This window comes from Orcinus orca, chromosome 4 (genome assembly GCF_937001465.1).
Source record: "Orcinus orca chromosome 4, mOrcOrc1.1, whole genome shotgun sequence".
NCBI classification, from domain to species: domain Eukaryota; kingdom Metazoa; phylum Chordata; class Mammalia; order Artiodactyla; family Delphinidae; genus Orcinus; species Orcinus orca.
The window spans coordinates 83,562,317-83,588,434 of NC_064562.1; the positions used below are offsets into that span (position 1 = coordinate 83,562,317).

Sequence of the window (26,118 nt, forward strand, 5' to 3'; positions counted from 1 at the left end):
AAAAGAGGGGAAATGAATACATTTACTAAGCACTACCATGAGCCAGAAAAACATGCTAGGCTCTTTCAACATTATCATTTAATCCTTAAATAACACTTACAGGGTTCATCATGCTTATAAGAAAACTGAGCTTATAGGAGTTAAATAATTCGCGGAGTCACATAGCAACAAAGCGACAGAGTGAGAATGAGGGCTCTTTGGTTCTCAACCTGTATCTTTCTACCACATCAGAATTTCCCTGAGGCTGGTGAGATGATTTTAGATGATATCAGACAAAACATTTTTTTAAAATAATTATTTATTTTAGCTTGCACCAGAAAAAACCTTATTACATAAAATCCATTATTTCATGGATATTTTTTAGGATGAAGCTAAATAAAAATACGGAGTTTTTTTTTAAAGGCTATTAAGAAAATAACAGAACAGGGTTATGTGCATATGGCAAAAACTCACGATGGCATGCACAATGTGATTTGGAAAACACCCCTCAAGCAAAGAACTGCCTTCCTAAAAACATACCAGTCAACATTTATCTGTTTTTTGATTAAAGAAAGCAAAGAGATGAATTTACAAGTAAAATTATAGACATACCTGACATAGTTTGATCAAGTTTGTGGATAAGAGACTTTTTAGCACATTCAACATCAGGACTTGGGTAATCCAAAACTTGCCTGCACCAAACTAAAGGACTAACTGATTTCTGCATTGGTGTAAGTTTTTTCTTTGGTGATGAATACAGCCTAGAAGAAAACAAAAAACAAAAACAAAAAAGGGTAATGTTAATTATTAAGCACAAGGTTATAAAATAGGGATCCTTTGGAACAGATTTAAATTGGGGGATGGGGAGTAAAAATGATGGAGTATGTTTAAAATCACCCACATTTACTTTCTGCACAGGAAGAAAATGACACTACAATCATCAATATAAGCCCAAATCTCAACTATTAAATGAACCCAAATGAGGCCAACTGTCCAGTCCTAAAATGTGTCTTTATTTTTCTCTTTTACTCTCATTTCAAAAACTATGAAGAAACATGTCTTTACAATATTTTATTCTGTTTTCAATAGTTCTTAACTCCCTAATATAACCATATCATTAAGTCCTGTCTAGAAGGCAGATAAATACCTTGCTTTCCAACTCCCCGTTCCCTTCCTACCACAAACCACACATTCACCATTAGTAATGCATTCCTTTTACTTAAGCAGTACCCACTCTGTAGCCCTTTTTTCAAATGATACGTCAGAGAAAAGCAATACATTAAAAAATCCTTAATAACAATATGAATCAATTTATGAAATTACTTCAGTTTCAGTAAAGCAGAAAGGAAAAGTATTTTATAAGCTCCTGGGGAAGGCATATAAAAACAAAAAGGTGGGAAGATACTTCCTACTTCATTTGTTTTTTCCTCAGATTAGTTCAGATTACATCAATTGATGTTAATTTATTTCAAATGTTACTCTATATGAAAAATGTGAAGTTACTTGAATTCTAACCAGAGTGGTTTCCAAATTAAGACACTTAAGTGAAATCTATGATGTAAACAAAATTACTGCACTTCCAGATGGATGGCATGTAAAATCAGCTCCTTTACTGCACCTGACTAACTCATGGAGGATGGGGAAAAGGGAGAAAAAGTGCCCCATCTGACATTGCCTCCTCCTGTCTTGTTGATGCTGCATAGAGGTGGAGGTTCAGCTCTCCCACTGGGCCTCTATGACTTAATTTTAGCAGAAATAGGCGAATAAAGCAATATTTTTCAAGTTTTCTTGACAAGTAAAATCTTGACAATCTCAACTTATAAGTTACATTAGCCATCAATAAATTGGCTGTGTCCATCAGAAAACAGTCCCTCTTGACTGAACTGTATATTATTATTTAAGAAATTCAAAAGCATCAGTGAAAAAAAATGTTTTTAGTAGGCAAATTGATAAGGGTAGGAAATAAAAAAAGATGGAAGAATACAAAATTACTCTTAAATTTTTAGCTGTTGTAACTGAAAGAATTATAGTGCCATTGACAAAAACAGGAAAGCTACCATTCACCTTGTATAGGCGAGATTATGATGTTTTAAACTGATTTTGAATTATTGATGTTTTATTCATTTAGTTTATAGTAGTTTCTGTATTTTTAAAGATGCTAAAAGTACCTTACAACTTTTTTTAAAAACAGCCTTTTCAAGATGTAATTTACATACCATAAAATTTGCCTGTGTAATTTCTGCACCATAAAATTCATTGTATAATTTGATGAATTTAGTATTTAGTTACCCAAACCATCACCACCATGTAATTTTAGAACATTTTTATCACCCTAAAAAGAAACCCCCTTTCCGTTTCTACCTCCAGCCCTAGGCAATAACAAATCTGCTTTCTGCTCCATGTTCCTTTCTAAACATTTCATATAAACAGAATCATACAATGTGTGTTTTGTGTGTCTGGCTTCTTTCACATGAATTGCCAAAGTGTGAAAGAAAAAGTGATACACACTACTATATATAACTAATAAGGACCTACTGTATAGTACAGACTATAGTAGAGACAATGTTTTGTAATGGCATTTATGGGAAAAGAATATAAATGGACATACATGTATGTATAACTGATTCACTTTGCTGTACACCTGAAACAATACTGTAAATCAACTATACTCCAATTAAAAAAAAAAAAAAACCAAAAAGCCCAACATTTCCTGAAAGTTCTCAACACAAGGAAAACAATTTTCTTCTTCTTCCCCCCTCCTTTTGTATCTGTATGAGATGATGAATGTTACATAAACTTATTGTGGTAATCATCTTGCAAAATACGTAAGTAATGTCATTACGCTGTACACCTTAAACTTATACAGTACTGTATCTCAATTATATCGCAATAAAACTGAAAAAAAAAAGGAGTAAGCATTGCTACAAACACTACCAATATTAAAAGAATTGTAAGGAATATTTTGAAGAACTTTACGCCAACAAAACAGATAGACTGGAAGACTGGATACACAAATTCCTAGAAAGATACACGTTATCAAATGGGACTCAAGAAGAAATAGAGACTCTGAAGAGATTTATAAAAATAAATTGAATTAGTAATGAGAAATCTTCCTGTAAAGAAAAGCCCAGTTCCAGATGCCTTCACTTATTAATTTTATCAATACTAAGGAAAAGTAATGCCAATCCTATACAAACTCTTTCAGAAAATAGATCTAATGGTAAAAGACTGAATGCTTCTCCTAAGACTGGGAACAAAGTTAAGGATGCACACTATCAACATCGCTATTCAATGTGGTACTACAGTGTCTAGCCAGTGCAGAAAGGCAAGAACAAGAAATTAAGGCATCCATGTGGGAAAGAAAAAAGTAAAATTGTCTTTATTCACAGACAGTATGATCCTGTACATAGAAAATCCTTTGTAGGAATCTACTGAAAGCAAACGAAATCAACTAGACTTAATTAATGTGTTTAGCAAGGTCACAGGATATGAGATCAACAGGCCAAAAAAAAAAGAAAATCAACTTATTTCTATGTATCAATGAACTCAAATATGAAATAAATATAACAATTCCATTCACAACAGCATCAAAAAGAATACTTAGGAATAAATTTAACAAATGAAGTGCAAGAGTTGTACACCGAAAACAATAAAACATTGCTGAGAGAAATGAAAGACTTAAATAAATGGAGAGATGTACCATGTTCCTAGATCTGAAGACTCAATGTTGTCAAGATGTCAATTCTTCCAAACTGATCAACAGAATACAATCCCTACAAAAATGTCAGCAGGCATTTTTATAGAAATGGACAACCTAATTCTAGAAGTTACATGAAAATGTAAAGACAAAGAATGGCCAGAAGAATTCTGAAAATGAACAATCTTTTAAAAATTTTAAAATCTCTGGTCTTGCTCCCTTCCAATCCATTCTATATATTGCAGCCAAATTGTTTTCTGAAATATGAATCTGACTATTAATATTCCTCTGCTAAAAATTCTATGCCAGTTTCCTTTTGCCCTTATGATAGTTTTTTTCCAAAACACAGCCCCTGTGGCCCTTGAAACACAGCAATGATCTAACTGTTGCAGTACCTTTTTTTTTTAAGCTACATTTCTCACCCTTCTCCACCACTCAAATCTAAATAATAGCCATATGGTACTAATTTCTACTCCTGAAAAGCCCAACACTTTTGCTTCTAGGTCATTTTGTGCATGCTGTTCCCCTTGCCTTAAACAAACTCAATTCCACTTCTTGGTTACCTCACCCTCCCTTGCCCAACTTCGGCCAGCCCATTCGTACTTTCTACGATGTCTCAACTTAAATGTCCCTTCTTCAAGGAAACCTTCCTTAAGTACCTGTCATAAGACTATATTAGGGGTTTCCCTGGTGGCGCAGTGGTTAAGAATCCACCTGCCAATGCAGGGGACACGGGTTTGAGCCCTGGTCCGGGAAGATTCCACATGCTGCGGAGCAACTAAGCCTGTGCACCAAAACTACTGAGCCCTCGTGCCACAACTACTGAAGCCCGAGAGCCTAGAGCCCATGCTCCGCGAAAAGAGAAGCCACTGCAATAAGAAGCATGCGCACCAACACAAAGAGTAGCCCCCGCTTGCTGCAACTAGAGAAAGCCTGCGCTCAGCAACAAAGAACCAATGCAGCCAAAAATAAATAAATAAATAAATAATTTTAAAATGTGTTACGGGGCAATAAAAATGCTACAATATGGATAAACCACAAAAACATTAAACTAAGTAAAAGAAGTCAGCCACAAAAGACCACATACTGCATGATACCATTCATATGGAATGTCTAGAATAGGCAAATCTATGAGACAAAACAGATTGGTGGTTGCCCAGGGATGGGAGAGGGGATGGGGAGAGAGAAATGGGAAATGACTGCTAATGGGTACAAAGATCCTTTCTGGGATATTGAAAATATTCTAAACCAAGATTATGGTCATGGTTGTACTATTCTGTAAATATAGAAATCACTCAATACTAAAAACAGGTGAATTTTATGTATGTAAATTCTATCTTAATAAAGCTGTTAAAAAATATGTTAGAAATAATTGGTCTCTCAAGATGTTGCTTTTTCCCTTAGGACAATTATTACAAAGGAATTAAACACCATTAAATATAATTTATGTCTATTGTTAATAGTGAGAGAACTAGTAAAGATGTAATTAAGAATATGAATGTTATGAAACTGATCATAACAAATCATATTTTGTCCGATATGTCACACATACCTGTATAACATGACTGGTGATAAAAACAACTAAGAATATAACTATTTTGTAAAAGTAACAACTTTAGGGACTTCCCTGGTGGCGCAATGGTTAAGAATCTGCCTGCCAATGCAGGAGACACAGGTTTGATCCCTGGTCCAGGAGGATTCCACATGCCGTGGAGCAACTAAGCTCGTGAGCCACAACTACTGAGCCTGTGCTCTAGAGCCTGAGCCACAGCTACTGAACCTGTGTGCCGCAGCTACTGAGGCTCGCGTGCCTAGAGCCCGTGCTCAGCAACAAGAGAAGCCACCGCAATGAGAAATGAGAAGCCTGCGCACCGCAACGAAGAGTAGCCCCCGCTCACCACAACTAGAGAAAGCCCGCGCGCAGCACTGAGGACCCAACGCAGCCAAAAATTAAAAAACAAAACAAAACAAAAAAACTTTAATAATATAGAAATGTATAAATGTAAGGAGTGATAATAACCTCCCTCCCCCTACCAATTCTATCCTCCCAAGTTATTTACAGTTTGCAGTATGTCTCTTGGGACTTTTTTATGCATACACATAGCAGACGTATTATTAAAAGACAGAGATAGGATGGGAAATTGGAGACATTTTACTGAATTTATAGTAACCACAGTAATCACTTTTCATGTTGCAGTCAGCTGAAAGTAGGCTAATAAAGCTAAGAACAACAAAGATTTAACTTTATTTAAAGTAAAAATAAAAATTATATTAAAACTGTTATTGAAATAAATTTCTGTAGATTGGTATGGAAACTTTTTACAGGCTAAGGAAAATCATCAGATTTTAATACCTCAAAATCATACTTCTCTATTTACTGAGTAAGGTGTATTCAACGCAAAAGAAAAGAGCCTCTGTCTTCACAAAGTTCAATGTATATTCCCTGCAATAGTAATGACATTTACAGACTTATATATTTGCATCTGAATGAACCCTGAACAAAACACCAATGATTACAATGTTTTTTAAGTGCATATGAAAAAAGATAAAGGAAACATAACAAAGTAAGTTCAAAGTGGCCATATTGAGATTGTAATTTTGTTTCTATTCTTATAATTTTATGGGGGTTTTTTTCAGATTGGAAATTTGATTTTATTTTTATTATTTATTTATTTTTAATTTTTATTTTATATTAGAGTATAGTTGATTTACAATGTTGTGTTAGTTTCAGGTATACAGCTAAGTGATTCAGTTATACATATACATATATCCATTATTTTCATATTCTTTTCCCATATAGGTTATTACAGAATATTGAGTAGAGTTCCCTGTGCTATACAGTAGGTCCTTGATTACCTATTTTATACATAGTAGAGTGTATATGTTAATCCCAAACTCCTAATTTATCCCCTCCCCCGACATTTCCCCTTTGGTAACCACAGGTTTGTTTTCGAAGTCTGTGAGTCTGCTTCTGTTTTGTAAATAAGTTCATTTTTATCACTTTTTTTTTAGATTCCACATATAAGTGATATCATATATTTGTCTTTCTCTGCCCAACTTACTTCACTTAGTATGATAATCTCTAGGTCCATCCGGAAAGGCTTGAATTTTTTTTTTAATTTTTTATTCAAGTGTAGTTGATTTACAACGTTATGTTAGTGTACAGCAAAGTGAATCAGTTATACATATACATATATCCGCTCTTTTTTAGATTCTTTTCCCATATAGGTCATTACAGAGCATTGAGTAGCATTCCCTGCACTATACAGTAGGTCAAGGAAAGGCTTATATTTAAATCAGGGTGATGGAAAGGCTTAAAGGTCTGCCCAGAGTGTGGAATCAATGGATCAGAGTTGGTGGTCTGTGGAGTAACTTCTTCAGAAAAGGCACTGGGAACAAGACCAAGGGTTGAGTAAAGACGGACAGATATGTCAAAGGGGTATTGCAGAAGGCTAAAGTTGGTCAGCTACACAAGGGAGCAGAGGAACAAGAAACAGATGTATGTTGAACTCATTTACTGTTTTTTTTAAGTTAATTTTTATTGGAGTATAGCTGCTTTATAATGTTGTGTTAGTTTCTGCTATACAGCAAAGTTAATCAGTTATACGTACACATATATCCTCTCTTTTTTTAGATTTCCTTCCCATTTAGGTCACCACAGAGCATTGAGTAGAGTTCCCAGTGCTATACAGTATGTTCTCATTAGTTATCTATTTTACACATAGTAGTGTATATAAGTCAATCCCAATCTCCCAATTCATTCCACACCCCCCTTCCCGCCTTGGTATCCATAAGTTTGTTCTCTACATCTGTGTCTCTATTTCTGCTTTGCAAATAAGTTCATCTGTACCATTTTCTAGATTCCACATATAAGAGATATTATATGCTATTTGTTTTTCTCTTTCTGACTTATTTCACTTTATATGACAGTCTCTAGGTCTATCCACGTCTCTACAAATGGCACTATTTCATTCCTTTTTATGGCTGAGTAATATTCCATTGTATATGGTTTTTTTTAAACTTTCATTAATAAAAGTATCTTTGGCCGTACCCACACCTAAATATAATTTAATAAACTATTAGGATACATTGCTTTATAATGATTTAACAACCTTCCTGAGTCAATGTGAAATAATAATTAATGTTATTATTAATCAAGGGCTTATTACATGGCAGGCATGGTTTCAGTATTTTATTTATTTATTTTGGCTGCACCAGATTTTAGTTCCCCAACAAGGGATCGAACCCAGCCCCCCAGCATTGGGAGTTCAGAGTCTTGCCCACTGGACCACCAGGGAAGTTCCTCAGTATTTAAAATATACTAACCCTTTCAATCTTCCCAATAAGCTTATGAGATAGGTACTAATATAATCCCTGGTTTACAGATGAGGTCAAGAGGCACAGTGAGCTAAATGACTTGTCCAAGGTGACATAGCTGTTAAGTGGCAAAACCAGGATTGCTTCAGAACCTAAGCTCTTAACTTTACCAACTAATACTTTACATACTTTACCAACTAATACATTTTCTAAAAGAATGTACAAGATCCTTGACTTAAAGGCTTCAATATAGTAATCATTCTAATGGCCTCCTGCTGTTCCCTGCTCTCTTCTAAGCCTTATGAACCACAAAATATAAAGTTGTAATAGATCCCACTATTAAATACAATTAAAAAAATCACAACTCAATTAAAGAAAAATATCTTCAGTTCATATGTAGTAAGAGTCTTTTTGAAATTTTAGTAATAAATAATAGTGGTAATTATTTACAAGGCAAATTCATTAATAAAGTCTTAGAACAGTTTACAAGCCCTGAAGTGACAATGGCTGCAGGGCAGGATACAGACATAAACTGCTGGTATGACAGCAGAACACAACATGGTGAATCAACAAACAGGGCAGAGCAAGCAGAACAGACTGAAGAAAAGTTTTAAAGTAGTAAATCCCAAACTTTTAGACAGTGACACTCTATGCTTCCATTTTCATTTCATGATTCTCTTGATTCTCATTCTGGTATGGCATGGGTTTTTTAATTTTAAGAGTATCAAAACAATTTTGATATTCCTTGGGATGCCACAAAACTGAGGTTGGAAATTACTTCTTTAAAGAGACAAACATCTAGTGTTGAGGCATAATTGTGTACTGCTGGGAGACCAACTGGGAGTGTGGCAATCAGAAAATGAGTTGTTTTGTTTTGAGAAAAGACATCAGGAAGACTGGAAGTCTCAAACTATACCAGACTGCAAATTGTGGCAACAGCTGCAAAGAAAGAGACAGTTTTAATGTGTACTGACTAATACATAATACATATCTGCTTAGCTACAATTGCATCCATAGATTGCAATTACAAAAAAATAAATAATTAAATAAAATATCAGGTAATTAAAGTGCTAAAGAAAATTTGGCAATATCTTTACGCTACGCCACAGTAGGAAGAGAGAATACACTATACTCTGCTTATAGAACTAAAGTTAATATTAAGACCAGCCCAGGGACTTCCCTGGTGGCATAGTGGTTAAGAATCCACCTGCTAATGCAGGGGACATGGGTTTGAGCCCTGGTCCGGGAAGATCCCACATGCCGCGGAGCAACTAAGCCCATGTGCCACAACTACTGAGCCTGTGTGCCACAACTACTGAAACCCGCGTGCCTAGAGCCCGTGCTCTGCAACAAGAGAAGCCACCACAATGAGAAGCCTGTGCACTGCAACGAAGAGTAGCTCCTGCTCTCTGCAACTAGAGAAAGTCCGCACACAGCAATGAAGACCCAACGCAGCCAAAAATAAATAAATAAATTTATTTAAAAAAAAAAACCTTTAAAGAAAAAAAAAAAAAAAGGCAGCCCAGACATTCTCTTTTCTCTCTCTCTCTCTTTTTTTTTTTTTTTTTTAAGTTTTTGGCCATCCTGAATGGCATGTGGGATCTTAGTTCCCCCAACCAGGGATCGAACCCCACACACCTTACAGTGGGAGTGTGGTGTCTTAATCACTGGACCACAAGGGAAGTCCCATCTCTTCTCTTTTTCTTTTGAGTTACATAGAAAGATAAGAATGGGTATGTGAGGATTCCTTATTATTAAAGTGTACGGGATACCAAGATGGTTAAAATGCATAAAATACATTTGGAGGGATGGGGGAAAGTAGTTGTGTGTATATATATAAGCTATATATAATTGTTTAACTCTCTCTCATATAGCACTCCAAGCATCTCAGGGACAGGAATATTTCACATCATTCCTTATGCCTCACCCTCACCCCCAAAGAAAACTGCCTGGCACACAGTATTATAGAAACGGAACACCATATTGCAGAATGAATGAAGGAAATAATTATACAAAAATTCATAATAGAGCACTGCCTTTTTCCTGAAAAATTATAATCATGGAAATTCTATAGTTATACTTGATGTACCAGTTGGGGACCCCAGTTGTAAGATCAGCAGAACTAAATTCTTCCTGTTTTAATTCATATCCATTTCTACCCTCCTCATTCCTTTCAAAATACCCATAACCACTGACCAGGATCTCTCTCAAGTGACAGTAATCAAATCATCCCAGTGTCTTCAAGAGGCTAAATTTAACCTATTCTCCAGTCCCTTAACTTTCTTCCCTTTCCTACTAGTTTTCTCAAGATCACTTATTAATTACCAAAGGTAGAAGTGATGACATGAGGATCTGAAAATAACACATTATAAGTGTAAAACCTGAGCTCCTCACACACTTCCTACATCACATTATTTTTGTTATTTTATCAACTGCTGCCTCATAAGATATAACCATATATTTATTCCTACTATTTTATGTTTACCAGAAACTTTTTTTTTTATTATTGGGTTTTTTTTGGCCTTGCCACGTTGGCAGTGAAAGTGCTGAGTCCTAACCACTGGACAGCCAGGGAATTCCCAGAAACTTTTTTTTTTTTTTTTTTTTTTTTTGCAGTACGCGGGCCTCTCACTGTTGTGGCCTCTCCCACTGCGGAGCACAGGCTCCGGACGCGCAGGCTCAGTGGCCACGGCTCACGGGCCCAGCCGCTCCGCGGCATGTGGGATCTTCCCGGACCGGGGCATGAACCCGCATCCCTTGCATCGGCAGGCGGACTCTCAACCACTGCGCCACCAGGGAAGCCCCCAGAAACTCTTTTAATTTGAAGAAATCTTTTGTTTGTTTCATCATAACCAATCATCATTGTTTGGACATACAATATGTTCTAATAGTTTTAGTACTAATTTTTCTCCTGGGTGTCAGTCACAGAGCTGTAAGTGCTTACTATAGACATTGTCTCAAAATCAAATATCCCCAAACAAACCTAAAATGACACCATTATTTTTTCCAGTCAACAAATGAAAATTTTTATAATGACCTTGACTGTTTTCTCACTCCATACATTCAATCAACACATTCTATCGATTCATTAAACTGGCTTCCCCACACCTACCAGACTTTCAACCTTCCAATCCATCCTCTACTACCACTTAGCTCTCCAAAACACAGGTCAGGATAAACATTGTTTCACAGCTCAAAAACTTTCTCACTGGATGTACTCCCCAATTTAATTTTCAAGATCCTGTGTTTTCGATGCAAAACCACATCCTTGATCTTCTCTCTCAAGTACTCCAATAAAAAACCCTCTTGTCCAGCCAAAATGGCCAAATAAATGTTCACTTCACACATCTGTTAAACCACAGATGTGTCTTTGCTTATAGCTCTTTTTACTACAGGGGCAAAAATAATTTCCTTTCCATTTTCCTTGTCTAACCCAAGCCTTACCTCTAGACCAATTCAAGACTCCATTTTTCATGAGGCTTTCCAACTGCCACAGTTCTTCTGACTACTCCTTATCATCTTAACACAGTGCTCTACTCATAGTAGGTACTCAATAAATGTTTTATGATTACTCCCATGGTGACTGTTCATCCCAGTTTGCCCAGGTGTAAGTCCTCATTTAAACCTGTTGTTTTGGCATCTCAGCACTCCCTTCACTCTCAAATAGTTTGTACAATAAATCACACAATCATTTTAATTTTTCCTAATTTTCAGAACATTATTTTATGACTTAGAAATGTAAATGGAGGAAAGTTACTAGAATAAGATACTTATTCCTGCAATACAGCACTAAATATTTCTGGTCAAGTAGACACCGTAAGTATGCTTTAAGGCAATACTTGGGGTGATTTTGCCCCCAGGAAACATCTGGCAATGTCTGACATTTTTGCTTGGCCAGGGATGTTGCTAGACATCATACCACACACAGCACAGCCCTCACAACAAAGAATTTATCATCGTTATTTAACGTCGATATCGACGTTATTTAACGTCGATACCCTTATATAAGAAAGCAAGATCAAAATGATATTTTTAAACAATGTAGATGTTTTATAAGAGGAACTAAACAAATCTGATCTTTATTCATTTAGCTTGAGATGATTGTTTTCATGCAATCAATTGTAAGTGGTTGGGATGAAATGGAAAGACTATCATTATGGACTCAATACTTTGGTTTGAATTTCAGTTTTGCTATGTGCGTCTGGGCCCAAGAGGTTGGTAAAGATCAGAGGTTCAGTTTTCTAGCCCACAAAAGTACCTACGTCTTCTCTTCCCACCTACATACTATTGCCACACTAATCTTTCCAAAACACGATTTTGTTAAGGATATTCCGACACTCAAAAATCTCCTCCTAGATTTCACAAGCAATCCACAGTATGGTCTCCAACCCAATGATTCAAATTTCTTACTTGTTCCCCAACAAATTTGTATCTTCACAGACTTCGCTTTACCCTACTCAAATGAAGCACTCATTCTTTTCCCTGCACTTTTTGATTCTGACAGAGCAGCAAGAAATACCCTTCCGCCTATCTGTACCTAAATCCTAAGTCTCAGCTCTCACATTCAAGTCCATATAAACCTTTCTGCTGTGAACTCTCATTGCTGATTTCAGAGAGGACCGAATTCTGTGTTCATTCTGTCTCCAAGCTAAACTCTAAGCACTTGAAGGCTTAGTATCAAGCCACAATCAGTCATTTAAACAAATGTTTATGTGGCAGCTACCACTGGCCAGGCATGGTGCTCAACAGGAATTCAAAAATGAATTAAGGGGTTTCTCTGGTGGCGCAGTGGGTGACAGTCCTCCTGCCGATGCAGGGGACACGGGTTCGTGCCCCGGTCCGGGAAGATCCCACATACTGCGGAGCAGCTAGGCCCGTGAGCCATGGCCGCTGAGCCTGCGCTCCGCAACGGGAGAGGCCACAATAGTGAGAGGCCTGCGTACCGCAAAAAACAAACAAACAAACAAAAAAAACGAATTAAGACAAAATTAAATGATTATACTTCTCATCGTGCTGGTTGTCAGCTCTCTCAGTCATAGGGGGTACTACCATAGAAACCTATAGTGCCTGCTCAACAAGTTCCAAACCTCTAGATTCAGGTTTCTAGGACTTATCTGTTTTTTTGGATTTTATTTTTTAATTCTCTCCAGATCAGCCCCAGCTAAAAATAACCAATGGCAAACAAGAGTTTCACTATGAGAAGTCAACGCAAGACCCATTATCTCCCTCCAAGGGGGGAAATTAGCAGGCTCACTCAAAAGATAGTCACATCCTAAAATTACTAAAGTACTCTCTCTATATCTACTAGTTATTAATAAAGACATAAAATATAATCTCTATAATTATAAAATGCAGTACGAATTAGGCACTAAACGCATTATACTTAAAAACCTCCTCACTAACTTAACAGCATCTATTAAATTCCATTCCTCAAATTTATCAGACTCATAGGTCATTTGTGGACTTAGCCTGGCCCACACCTGCTTCTTTTTTTTGTATATATAAATTTATTTATTTTATTTATTTTATTTTTGGCTGTGTTGGGTCTTTGTTGCTGCGAGTGGGCTTTCTCTAGTTGCAGAGAGCGGGCTTCTCACTACGGTGGCTTCTCTTTTTGCAGAGCATGGGCTCTAGGCGTGTGGGCTTCAGTAGTTGTGGCTCGCAGGCTCTAGAGCGCAGGCTCAGTAGTTGTGGTGCATAGGCTTAGTTGCTCCACGGCATGTGGGATCTTCCCGGACTAGGGCTTGAACCTGTGTCCCTTGCATCGGCAGGCAGATTCTTAACCACTGGGCCACCAAGGAAGCCCCACTCCCTGCTTCTTATTCACGCTTTTCAAACAAAACAACGCTTAACAGCCACACATGGTTGGGTACTTTCTAATTCTCTCACAGGCAGATGAGCAGAAGTTCATGAATGGAGCAGTGGAGGGCTGTGTGTGGGAGAGATTTCCTTCTAGTAACTGTAGAAGTGGGACATGGTTTGATTCATCCTCATGAATTCTAAACCTCTAATTTTTAACTAAACACTGTCTCTCTCCAAATATTTTCATAAACTTCATGGTACTGCATTATCTTGCTTCTATTATTTCCCACATTTCAAGAAGATATAATCACTTTTTTCTTTTCCTCCCTATAGTTCCTTAATACCCTCAAGAAGTCTCAATTTTACTCCAGAATTTGAACCCTTTCCAAGATCAAAGCAAATTGTATGTTTTGCATTTATTGAGCCTTCCTCTTAAATAAGCTAATTTGTTCCTAAAGGTATCCATTTCCTCCATAATTTAGATTCCCAAATGAAAGAGCACAGAGGATGTGATTTTACGTAAATAGAACAGGCAAAATAAGAACTTATATTACTGAAAGCCTTAAAACCTAAATGCTTCTACAAGTTCATTTTTGCTACTAAACTATCACAACAGGAGTCAACATGCAGTGTGCTCTGGCTAGTACAAGTCATTACTATAAGGAACAGAACATTATTGTAACTCAATTCATTTACATTGAGACACTATTTAATGCTATTTACTACCCAAATTATTTTATTTTAAATCATGTCGAAATTAAACTGATTTACAGATATACTTATGGATATGGTCCTAGCAGAAAGGCAAGGAGGCAGGGATCTGGGTAAATAAAAGAGAAGGGAATGAGCCCTTTTAGGCTACCAGGGCATCGGCACCACCAGGGACCCTGGAAAGTTTGGCATAGGGATTTGCATGCAGAGTAGTCCCAAAAATGAGACTGAGGAGAGCAGCAACATCAGTAACCCCGAAGACTCACAAAATGTGAGCTCTGAAATTCCTTATCTGATATTCCTGGAAAGTAAGGAAGTTTGGGGTTTTTCCCCCTCAACAAAAACAGACTACAAATCACAGCAATATCTTATCTGATCCACCTCCTAGAGTAATGAAAATAAAAACAAAAATAAACAAATGGGACCTAATTAAGCTTCAAAGCTTCTGCACAGTAAAGGAAACCATAAACAAAAAGACAACCCACAGAATGGGAAAAATATTTGCAAATGAAGTGACCGACATGGGATTAATCTCCAAAATATACAAACAGCTCATGCAGCACAGCATCAAAAAAACAAAAAACCCAACCCAAAAATGGGTGGAAGATCTAAATAGGCATTTCTCCAAAGAAGACATACAGATGGCCAAAAAGCACATGAAAAGATGCTCAACGTCACTAATTACTGGAGAAAAGCACATCAAAACTACAATGAGGTATCACCTCACACCGGTCAGAATGGCCATCATCAAAAAATATATAAACAATAAATGCTGGAGAGGGTGTGGAGAAAAGGGAACCCTCCTATACTGTTGACAGGAATGTAAATTGGTACAACCATTATGGAGAACAGTATGGAGGTTCCTTGAAAAACTAAATACAGAACTACCATACGGAGACTTCGCTGGTGGCACAGTGGTTAAGACTATGCACTCCCAATGCAGGGGGCCCGGGTTCGATCCCTGGTCAGAGAACTAGATGCCACATGCGTGCTGCAACTAAGAGTTCACATGCCACAACTAAGGAGCCGCCTGCCACAACCCAGCGCAACCAAATAAATAAATACTTTAAAAAAAAACCCAAATCTACCATATCATACAGCAATCCCACTCCTGGGCATACATCTGGAGAAAACCATAATTCAAGAAGATACATGCACTCCAATGTTCACTGCAGCACTATTCACCATGGCCAAGACATGGAAGCAACCTCAATCAACGTCCATCGACAGAGGAGTGGGCAAAGAAGATGTGGTAGATATATACAATGGAATGTTAGTCAGCCATAAAAAAAGAATGAAACAGTGCCATTTGCAGCAACATGGAGGGATCTAGAGATTGTCATACTGGGTGAAGTCAGACAAAGACAGATATCATATGATATCGCTTATATGTGGAATCTAAAAAAAAAATGGGACAAATGAACTTATTTACAAAACAGAAATGGAGTCACAGATGTAGAAAACAAACTTATGGTTACCAGGGGGGAAAGGGGGAGGAGGGATAAGGGGAGATTGGGATTGACGTATACACACTACTATATATAAAACAGATAACTAGTAAGGACCTACTATATAGCACAAAGAACTCTACTCAATATTCTATAATGACCTATATGGGAAAAGAATCTAAAAAAGAGTAAGTGTATGTCTATGTATAACTGATTCACTTTGCTGTACACCTGAAACTAACACAACATTGCAAATCAACTACACTCCAATAAAAATTTAAAAAAAAAAGACTACATACTTTAGGTAAATCTGATAAACTTGTTAATATTTGCACTTGTGGAATCTCATTTTTAAAATGCAAAGTTAAAAACAAGAATAACGGATAAGATCATACACATCAGCTGACTTGGGCTCCAGTTCTATCAAAAACACATGTCTAAACTTACTGGAACCAAAATTTGTTCATCTGTGAAATATAATCTTACTGATTCTAAGTAACAAGGAAAACATCAATGGCTTTTTAATGTATCATGCTGTATTATGATCCTTACCCTATGTGACTACAGAGTAATGAAACTGACTTAAATCAGTAAGATTTATCAGGATTTTTTTAAATTATAAAAGTAATTTGTGGGATTCCCTGGTGGCGCGGTGGTTGAGAGTCCGCCTGCCGATGCAGGGGGCGCGGGTTCGTGCCCCGGTTCGGGAGAATCCCACGTGCTGCGGAGCGGCTGGGCCTGTGAGCCATGGCCGCTGAGCCTGTGCGACTGGAGCCTGTGCTCTGCAAGGAGAGAGGTCACAGCAGTGAGAGGCCCGCGTACCACAAAAAAAAAAAAAAAGAAAGGAAAAAGCAATTTGTGTTCGTAACAGAAAATTGAGAAATTACAAAAAGTACAAAGAAGTATAAAACAAGGTGTAACAGTTATCCTACAAAAGAGAGAATTTTAAAACTGATTTTAAACATCAGATACTGTATCTGGACAGAATTTTCTTTAATTCATTCATGGGAGAGTACAGTTTAAATATTGCCATTATGCAGAGTATGTATGAAATTCCTCATTTGTAACTGGCATAGGGGTCATGCAAGTCATGCAAGAAATCTGGTCTCATTATTTTACCTCGTTCACCTTGTTTCAACTTAACATATTGACAACCAGATTGATTCAATTTAATATAACTGAACTCTTACTACACACAAGATTCTGAGAGCCTGTTTTGACACACAAAGATGAATATGATACTGCTTCCTCTGCTTAAAATGCTCACCATCTAGACAAGACAAAGTACGAGGTTGTGGTGTTACATATACTCTAAAAAGATATATAAACAGTGATAGGCAACACTGAAGAGGAAGTAAACCAAGTGGGAAATTTAGAACTTCAGAAAGGAAAGAAAAAAGGTACTCTATACAGAATGAAAATTAAAAGGTAACAGGCATGAATGTTTATGAAGTTTTCTGACAACAGCAAGAAAATCCAGGAAAAAGGTGAATTGGAGTTGGACTGCTGAGGACTTCAAACATCTTGCTAACCCATTTTTATTCACGAGGCATAATGATGACTTTAACAGTTTTCAAAATTCAAACCTACCCTCAAGAGGAAAAGAATCTGCTATTACTATGGATATTCAGAGAAATGTGCCATAGATTTAGGAAAAGAAAAATCCATGATGCTTACATTGCTAAAGATCTCTCCCACATTTAAGCTTAGCAATTTGTGTTAGGGTATCTTATGTTCCAAAATAGATGACAATATTTTAATCACAGAAACACAGATTAAAAGAACACTTAGAAATAACCAAATTTAACTTTTACCTCTTTGAAACATCCCTTGTCACAGGACCATTAAGCAGTCTTTACTGCTAAAGGTTACTCACGCTTTTTAAAGGCAGTCTATACTATCTAGGAACAGCTCTACTAGAAAATTCTTCCTTATATTAAATCAATATTTGCTTACCTCTAATGTATACCTATTGTTCTAGTAATGATCTCCAGAGTTATACAGAATAAGTCTAAAAAATCTATCTACAGGTTAAATAAATCAAGATCAAATGTTTTATCAGGCACGGTTTTCAGGATTGGTATGAATCTCAACGCACTATATTAGCTATGTGACTTCGAGTTTAAGTTTCCTTACCTGTAAGATATAGATAACATGACACCTGCTACAACACAGATGAATTTTGAAGAGACAATGATAAATGAAATAAGCCAGACACTAAAAGATAAATACTATATGATTCCACTTATATGAGGTACCTAGAATAGTCAAATTCATAGACACAGAATGTAGAATGGTGGTTGCCAGGGGCTGGGGGCAGGGAGAATAGGGGAATGGAGAATTACTATTTATACAGAGTTTCAGTTTGTAAAGTTCTAGAGATGGACGGTGGTGATGACTGCACAACAATGTAAATGTATTTATATGCCACTGAACTGTACACTTAAAAGTGATTAAAATGGTAATTTTTGTCTTGTATATTTTACCCCAATTGAAAAAAATGGGGATAACAATAACTACAACTCAAAATTGTGCAGATTAAATTATTTAACATGCATAAAATGCCTTATACAATACTTGGTATATAGAACATGCTTAAACAATAATGATTGTAATATATTTTACCAATCATGTGGCCCTTCTTGGCCAAATTCAATTTTTTAAGAAAGCAAGAAAATGCATTATCATGTCTCTAAGTGTTCCCAGCAGTGCAATGCTCACACATAGGGGGTCTAAGTATTTTTTCCATTAAAGAAAAAAAAAAATGTAAACCCATGTTAGAATCACTGGAAAACCACTGCTAAGAAGGGAATAAAATGATCATCTAGATGTATAACTTCTGATTCATTTAAAACACACACACACACACACACACACACACACACACACACACACACACGAACCATGTTACTTTAAAGTAACATCTCCCTGGTCTAGAAGAGTCTAGAAAACAAAACTTCAAGATGTTAATCAGCGAATGACTGCCAAATTATAAGTGGTGGCAATTATACAAATTAAATTGCTTTATAAACCTAGGCTCATCATATTAAATCACAGGCAAATTCTACCAATGGTCCCCTACAAAAAGCATACATAAAACAAAAAGGTCAAGTAATAAAAGTCCATTATCAGAAGTGAAGGGCTATGAGAGAAAAAAATACAGTAAGAAAAAACCACCAACATATCTACCTCTGAGTTAGGGAAGTTATCCATAAAATTTATTGATGAGAAGTCAGCATGAGTTCAAAGTGTCTTCATAAACTTAAAAGAAAACTGATTTAAAGTAAAATGGATTTAACGGGATATGAGGAACTTATTAGATTTCCAATCTCAAAAACCTTTAAGAAAAGAAGAAATAATCATCTGTCCTGACCAGCTTGAATATTAAATCAGCTTAAAAACAAGAGGCATGACCGCCTGGTCTCAAAGTCCATTTCTAATTTTATTTTCTATGATTTTATGTTCTGCAAAAGTTCCTAAGGGCCCCACAAAGAGTCAGACAGCTCATGTCTATTTTCCCTAAAATCATTATTCTCAATCTGTAGTCTTCTCTACAGATATAGAGAGTGTATGTCAGCAATAATGAATCTCTCAAAGTAAAAAAAAAAAATAAAGCAACAAACTTCTAGATACTGACAAATAATTTTAATTAACAAATACTGATTAGATAATACAGTCTTTATGCATATATACACAATACTAAACTCTCATCTACAAAAATGCAGCAGAGTGGATGAATAAACAACTAAAACTCATTTAGAAAGTATTTCACACATACACCCCCCTTTTGCCCACATGTAAATTCCTTTTCAATTAGCACAATTCACACTAGGAATGGAGAAAAGAATCTGGAGACTTGGAGAGGTGGAGAAGTCAGTTCCTAATCCTCCCCCTCAACAATGAATATTTTAAATAGTAACATAAAGATGTTTTATGTATTATATGTATTTGTTTATTCTTTTATATGAGGCTCTTGAGAAATTCTAATAAAAACCATTTAAAAAGGGTCCTTTCTTTGAGACCCACTACTGTTTCTTTCCTCAGTAAAAGTATACCTGTTTTAGGTAAATTTAATGAAGAACATGAGGATTTATGGAAAATTAGACTAAAATTATTTTGTTTTACAGAAACCTGGGAGCCTAAAAGTACAAGTACATGGATGAAAGCACAGAGACACTAAAACTAAATTTAACTAAAAATGTTATATAACTGTAAAAATAAGGATGATATTATAGGAGCTGATTACAGGCCAAGAGGCCAAAGGAAGATATGAATGATGTTACTCACCTAATTCAAATTTCAGTTCTAGTACAAAGAAAGTATGTAATAATGACATGGGATCACTTCAAGTCTTTAGACATCTGCCGAAAACCTCACCCTGCACGGAGAACACCTAAGAAATTCTTGATTTACCCAACAATTAACTTCTCAAAAGGCTTAGGAAGAAATGAGAACTGGACCTGTTCTGACCATCACCAACAACAAATTAACTGGGGATAACAAAATGATCAAAATACTGGAAGAAAGAGGCCATTTCATTTTGGAGTTTATAGCAAAATAGAAAAAAAATTCTAAACAAAGAAGTGCAAACCATTTTTTAGAAAATTTGATCTAAAAACATTCAGATCACATTTGATGATATTAAAGAATTATTTTTAATGGGGAGGGTAAACTGGTAGTGTAGTTATGTTTAAAAAGAGTCCTTATCTTCTACTACAATATTTAGTAATTAAATGATATGATGTTTGAGATGAAATTTGCTTCGAAATAGTCCAGAGGGTTGAGGTTTGAATGGTATAGATGAAACAAGAATGGCATGAGTTGGTAAGTGTTAAAGATGGGTTGTAAGTTAAGTGGAGGTTCATTTTACTGTTCACTCTATTTTTGTATATGTTTGAAATTTTTCAAAAAGTTTTTTTTTTAAGTTCACTGCAAAGACAGATCAGTCTAGAACTAAAATAAAATGGAGATGATAAAGACAAAGCTAACACTTATATATTTAATTTGTGTCAACAACTGTTCTAAACCCTTTATCTATATTACATTTAATTCTATACGGTTGATACAATAATTAACTCTACTTTACAGATAATGAAAACTCTCAAGCACAGAGAGTAAGTGGTTAACAAGGTCATGCAGTTGACAAAGGTGGGAGCAGGGATTTCAACTCAGGCGACCTAGTTCCAGAGTCATGGCTCTTAGCTACAATCTGACTCCCAGGGGCTCCAAAGGCCAATTCAGCACAAGAATAGTGAGTACAAAAAGAGGTCATCAGATAAAGAAATTCATAAAAATGTACATAGGGCTCCGGTCGTTAAAGACAAATGATCAAAAAACAGAATTAGGGAATATAAAATAGCCAAAGGTGAATAACAGTACAAATGTACAAAGAATAACATGAAAAATACAGATAATTAAAATTAGGTAAGAGCTGAAAATGTTTAAACATAGTCAGACTGTGTTCCAATCCTAGCTCATCCACATACTTGAGAGACTAAAAGCAAATTATTTAACCTAAGCTTTAATTTCATCATCTTTAAAATGGAGATTAATAATAGACTGACCATACTGGGTTATTAAGAAGATGAAATACTGTATATAAAGTGCTTAGCATGTATCTGTCATGTGTTAGTGCAATAAATAATTGTTAGCAGGGCTTCCCTGGTGGCACAGTGGTTGAGAGTCCGCCTGCCAATGCAGGGGACACGGGTTCGTGCCCCGGTCTGGGAAGATCCCACATGCTGCAGAGCGGCTAGGCCCATGAGCCATGGCCGCTGAGCCTGCGCGTCTGGATGCTGTGCTCCACAACGGGAGAGACAACAACAGTGAGAGGCCCGCGTACCACAAAATAATAATAATAATAATTGTTAGCAATTATTTAAAATAAAAGAGCAATAAAAATCACATTGAAGGATGTCCACTTTCAACACTTGGACTTAACATGATACTGGATGTTCTACTCAGGGCAATTAGACGGGAAGATGAAATAAAAGGCATCCAGATTGGAAAAAAGAAGTAAAATTATCTCTATTAGCAGATGACATGATATTTTTTCTTTCTTTTTTTTTTTTTGCGGTACGCGGGCCTCTCACCGCCGTGGCCTCTCCCGTTGCGGAGCACAGGCTCCGGACGCGCAGGCTCAGCGGCCATGGCTCACGGGCCCAGCTGCTCCTTGGCACGTGGGATCCTCCCAGACCGGGACACGAACCCGTGTGCCCTGCATTGGCGGGCGGATTCTCAACCACTGCGCCACCAGGGAAGCCCGACATGATCTTTTATATAAAAAATCCAAAGGGGGCTGTCCTGGTGGCGCAGTGGTTGGGAGTCCGCCTGCCGATGCAGGGGACATGGGTTCGTGCCCCGGTCCGGGAGGATCCCACGTGCCAAGGAGCAGCTGGGCCCGTAAGCCATGGCTGCTGGGCCTGTGCGTCCGGAGCCTGTGCTCCGCAGCAGGAGAGGCCACGGCGGTGAGAGGCCCGCGTACCGCAAAGAAAAAAAAATCCAAAGGAATCCACACCAAAAAAAAATAAAAAAACTATTACAGCTGATAAATGACTTGGGGAAGGCTGCAGGAGACAATGACATCAATATACAAAAATCAACCATATTTCTATACAGTAGCAATGAAAAATCCAAAAATGAAATTGAGAAAAACAATTCCATTTACAGTGGCATTAAAAAAATAATAAAATGACTGAAAATAAAATTAAAAAAAGAAATGTAACACTTACACACTGAAAATTACAAAACACAGTTGAAAGAAATTAAAGACCTAAATGAAAAGAAAGACATCCAATGTTCATGGATTGAAAAAACTCAATACTGTTAAGATCTCAAAAGTTAAGATCCCCAATTGATCTACAGATTCAATACAATCCCTATCAAAATTCCAGTTGCCTTTTATTTTTTGCTGAAATTTACAAGCTGATCCTAAAATTCACAAGGAAATACAAGGGTCACTGAATAGCTAAAACAATCTTGAAAAAAACAAAACTGGAGGACTCACTCATTCCAGTTTCAAAACTACAGTAATCACGCTGGGCAGTAGTGGCATAAAAGATAGTCATAGATCAAGGGAATAGAATTGTGAGTCCATAAATAAACCCATACATTTTATGAGGAACTGATTATTTTTTTGAATTTTACTTTATTTTTTATACAGCAGGTTCTTATTACTCATCCATTTTATACACATCAGTGTATACAAGTCAATCCCAACCTCCCAATTCATCACACCACCACCCCCACCTGCCGCTGCTTTCCCTGCTCGCTGTCCGTACACTTGTTCTCTACATCTGTGTTTCAATTTCTGCCCTGCAAACTGGTTCATCTGTACCATTTTTCTAGGTTCCACATATATGTGTTAATATATATTTGTTTTTCTCTCTCTGACTTACTTCACCTTGTAAGACAGTCTCTAGATTCATCCACGTCTCTACAAATGACCCAATTTCGTTCCTTTTTATGGCTGAGTAATATTCCATTGTATATATGTACCACTTCTTCTTTATCCATTCGGCAGTGGATGGGCATTTAGGTTCCTTCCACAACCTGGCTATTGTAAATAGTGCTGCAATAAACATTGGGGTGCATGTGTCTTTTTGAATTATGGTTTTCTATGGGTATATGCCCAGTAGTGGGATTGCTGGGTCATATGGTAATTCTATTTTTAGTTATTAAGGAACCTCCATACTGTTCTCCATAGTGGCTGTATCAATTTACATTCCCACCAACAGTGCAAAAAGGGTTCCCTTTTCTCTACACCCTCTCCAGCATCTGTTGTTTGTAGATTTTCTGATGATGCCCATTCTAACTGGTGTGAGGTGATACCTCACTGTAGCTTTGATTTGCATTTCTCTAATAATTAGTGATGCTGAGCAGCTTTTCATGTGCTTCTTGGCCATGTGTATGTCTTCTTTGGAGAAATATCTATTTAGGTCTTCTGCCCATTTTTGGATTGGGTAGTTTGCTTTTTTAAATACTGAGCTGCATGAGCTGTTTATATATTTTGGAGATTAATCCTTTGTCTGTTGATTTGTTTGCAAAGATTTTCTCCCATTCTGAGGGCTCTCTTTTCGTCTTGTTTGTAGTTTCCTTTGCTTTGCAACAGCTTTTAAGTTTCATTAGGTCCCATTTGTTTACTTTTGTTTTTATTTCCATTGCTCTAGGAGGTGGATCAAAAAAGATCTTGCTGTGATTTATGTCAAAGAGTGTTCTTCCTATGTTTTCCTCTAAGAATTTTATAGTGTCAGGTCTTACATTTAGGTCTCTAATCTATTTTAAGTTTATTTTTGTGTATGGTGTTAGGGAGTGTTCTAATTTCATTCTTTTACACATAGCTGTCCAGTTTTCCCAGGACCACTTATTGAATAGATTGTCTTTTCTCCATTGTATATCCTTGCCTCCTTTGTCATAGATTAGTTGACCATAGGTGTGTGGGTTTACCTCTGGGCTTTCTATCTTACTCCATTGATCTATACTTCTGTTTTTGTGCCAGTACCATATTGTCTTGATTACTGTAACTTTGTAGTATAGTCTGAGGTCAGGGAGCCTGATTCCTCCAGCTCCGTTTTTTTCTCTCAAGACTGCTTTGGCTATTCGGGGTCTTTTGTGTCTCCATACACATCTTTAGATTTTTTTGTTCTAGTTCTGTAAAAAGTGCCATTGGTATTTTGACAGGGATTGCATTGAATCTGTAGATTGCTCTGGGTAGTATAGTCATTTTCACAATATTGATTCTTCCAATCCAAGAACATGTTATATCTCTCCATCTGTTGCTATCATCTTTAATTTCTTTCAACAATGTCTTATAGTTTTCTGCATAAAGGTCTTTTGTCTCCCTAGGTAGGTTTATTCCTAGGCATTTTACTCTTTTTGTTGCAATAGTAAATGGGAGTGTTTCCTTAATTTCACTTTCAGATTTTTCATCATTAGTGTATAGGAATGCAAGAGATTTCTGTGCATTAATTTTGTATCCTGCAACTTTACCAAATTCATTGATTAGCTCTAGTAGTTTTCTGGTGGCATCTTTAGGATTCTCTATGTATAGTATCATGTCATCTGCAAACAGTGACAGTTTCACTTCTTCTTTTCCAATTTGTATTCCCTTTATTTCTTTTTCTTCTCTGATTACTGTGGCTAGGACTTCCAAAACAGTGTTGAAAAATAGTGGTGAGAGTGGACATCCTTGCCTTGTTCCTGATTTTAGAGGAAATGCTTTCAGTTTTTCACCACTGAGAATGATGTTTGCTGTGGGTTTGTCGTATATGGCCTTTATTATGTTGAGGTAGGTTCCCTCTATGCCCACTTTCTGGAGAGTTTTTATCATAATGGGTGTTGAATTTTGTCAAAAGCATTTTCTGCATCTACTGAGATGATCATATGGTTTTTCTTCTTCAATTTGTTAATATGGTGTATCATATGGATTGATTTGCGTATATTGAAGAATCCTTGCGTCCCTGGGATAAATCCCACTTGATCATGGTGTATGATCCTTTTAATGTGTTGTTGGATTCTGTTTGCTAGTATTTTGTTGAGGATTTTTGCATCTATATTCATCAGTGATACTGATCTGTAATTTTCTTTTTTTTGTAGTATCTTTGTCTGGTTTTGTTATCAGGGTGATGGTGGCCTCATACAATGAGTTTGGGAGTATTCCTTCCTGTGCAATTTTTCGGAAGAGTTTAGAAGGATGGGTGTTAGCTCTTCTCTAAATATTTGATAGGATTCACCTGTGAAGCCATCTGGTCCTGGACTTTCCTTTGCTGGAAGATTTTCAATCACAGTTTCAATTTCATTACTTGTGATTGGTCTGCTCATATTTTCTATTTCATCCTGGTTCAGTCTTGGAAAGTTATACCTTCCTAAGAATTTGTCCATTTCTTCCAGGTTGTCCATTTTATTGGCATAGAGTTGCTTGTAGTAGTCTCTTAGGATGCTTTATATTTCTGCAGTGACTGTTGTACCTTCTCCTTTTTCATTTCTAATTTTATTGATTTGAGTTCTCTCCCTCTTTTTCTTGATGAGGCTGGCTAACAGTTTATCAATTTTGTTTACCTTCTCAAAGAACCAGCTTTTAGTTTTTTTATCTTCGCTATTGTTTTCTTTGTTTCTATTTCATTTATTTCTGCTCTGATCTTTATGATTTCTTTCCTTCTGCTAACT

General features: G+C 36.6%; 1 protein-coding gene across 3 annotated transcripts in view; it reads right to left on the minus strand.

The window, feature by feature from the left end:
- SLAIN2 (SLAIN motif family member 2) overlaps window positions 1-26,118 on the minus strand; it is an 81,405-nt gene that overhangs the window by 46,596 nt on the left and 8,691 nt on the right. For all 3 annotated transcript variants that reach the window (XM_004268289.3, XM_033425484.2, XM_012532476.3), the window contains exon 2: window positions 592-740. In XM_004268289.3, the coding sequence (XP_004268337.1) occupies window positions 592-740 (149 nt within the window). The remainder of the gene's footprint in view (window positions 1-591; window positions 741-26,118) is intronic.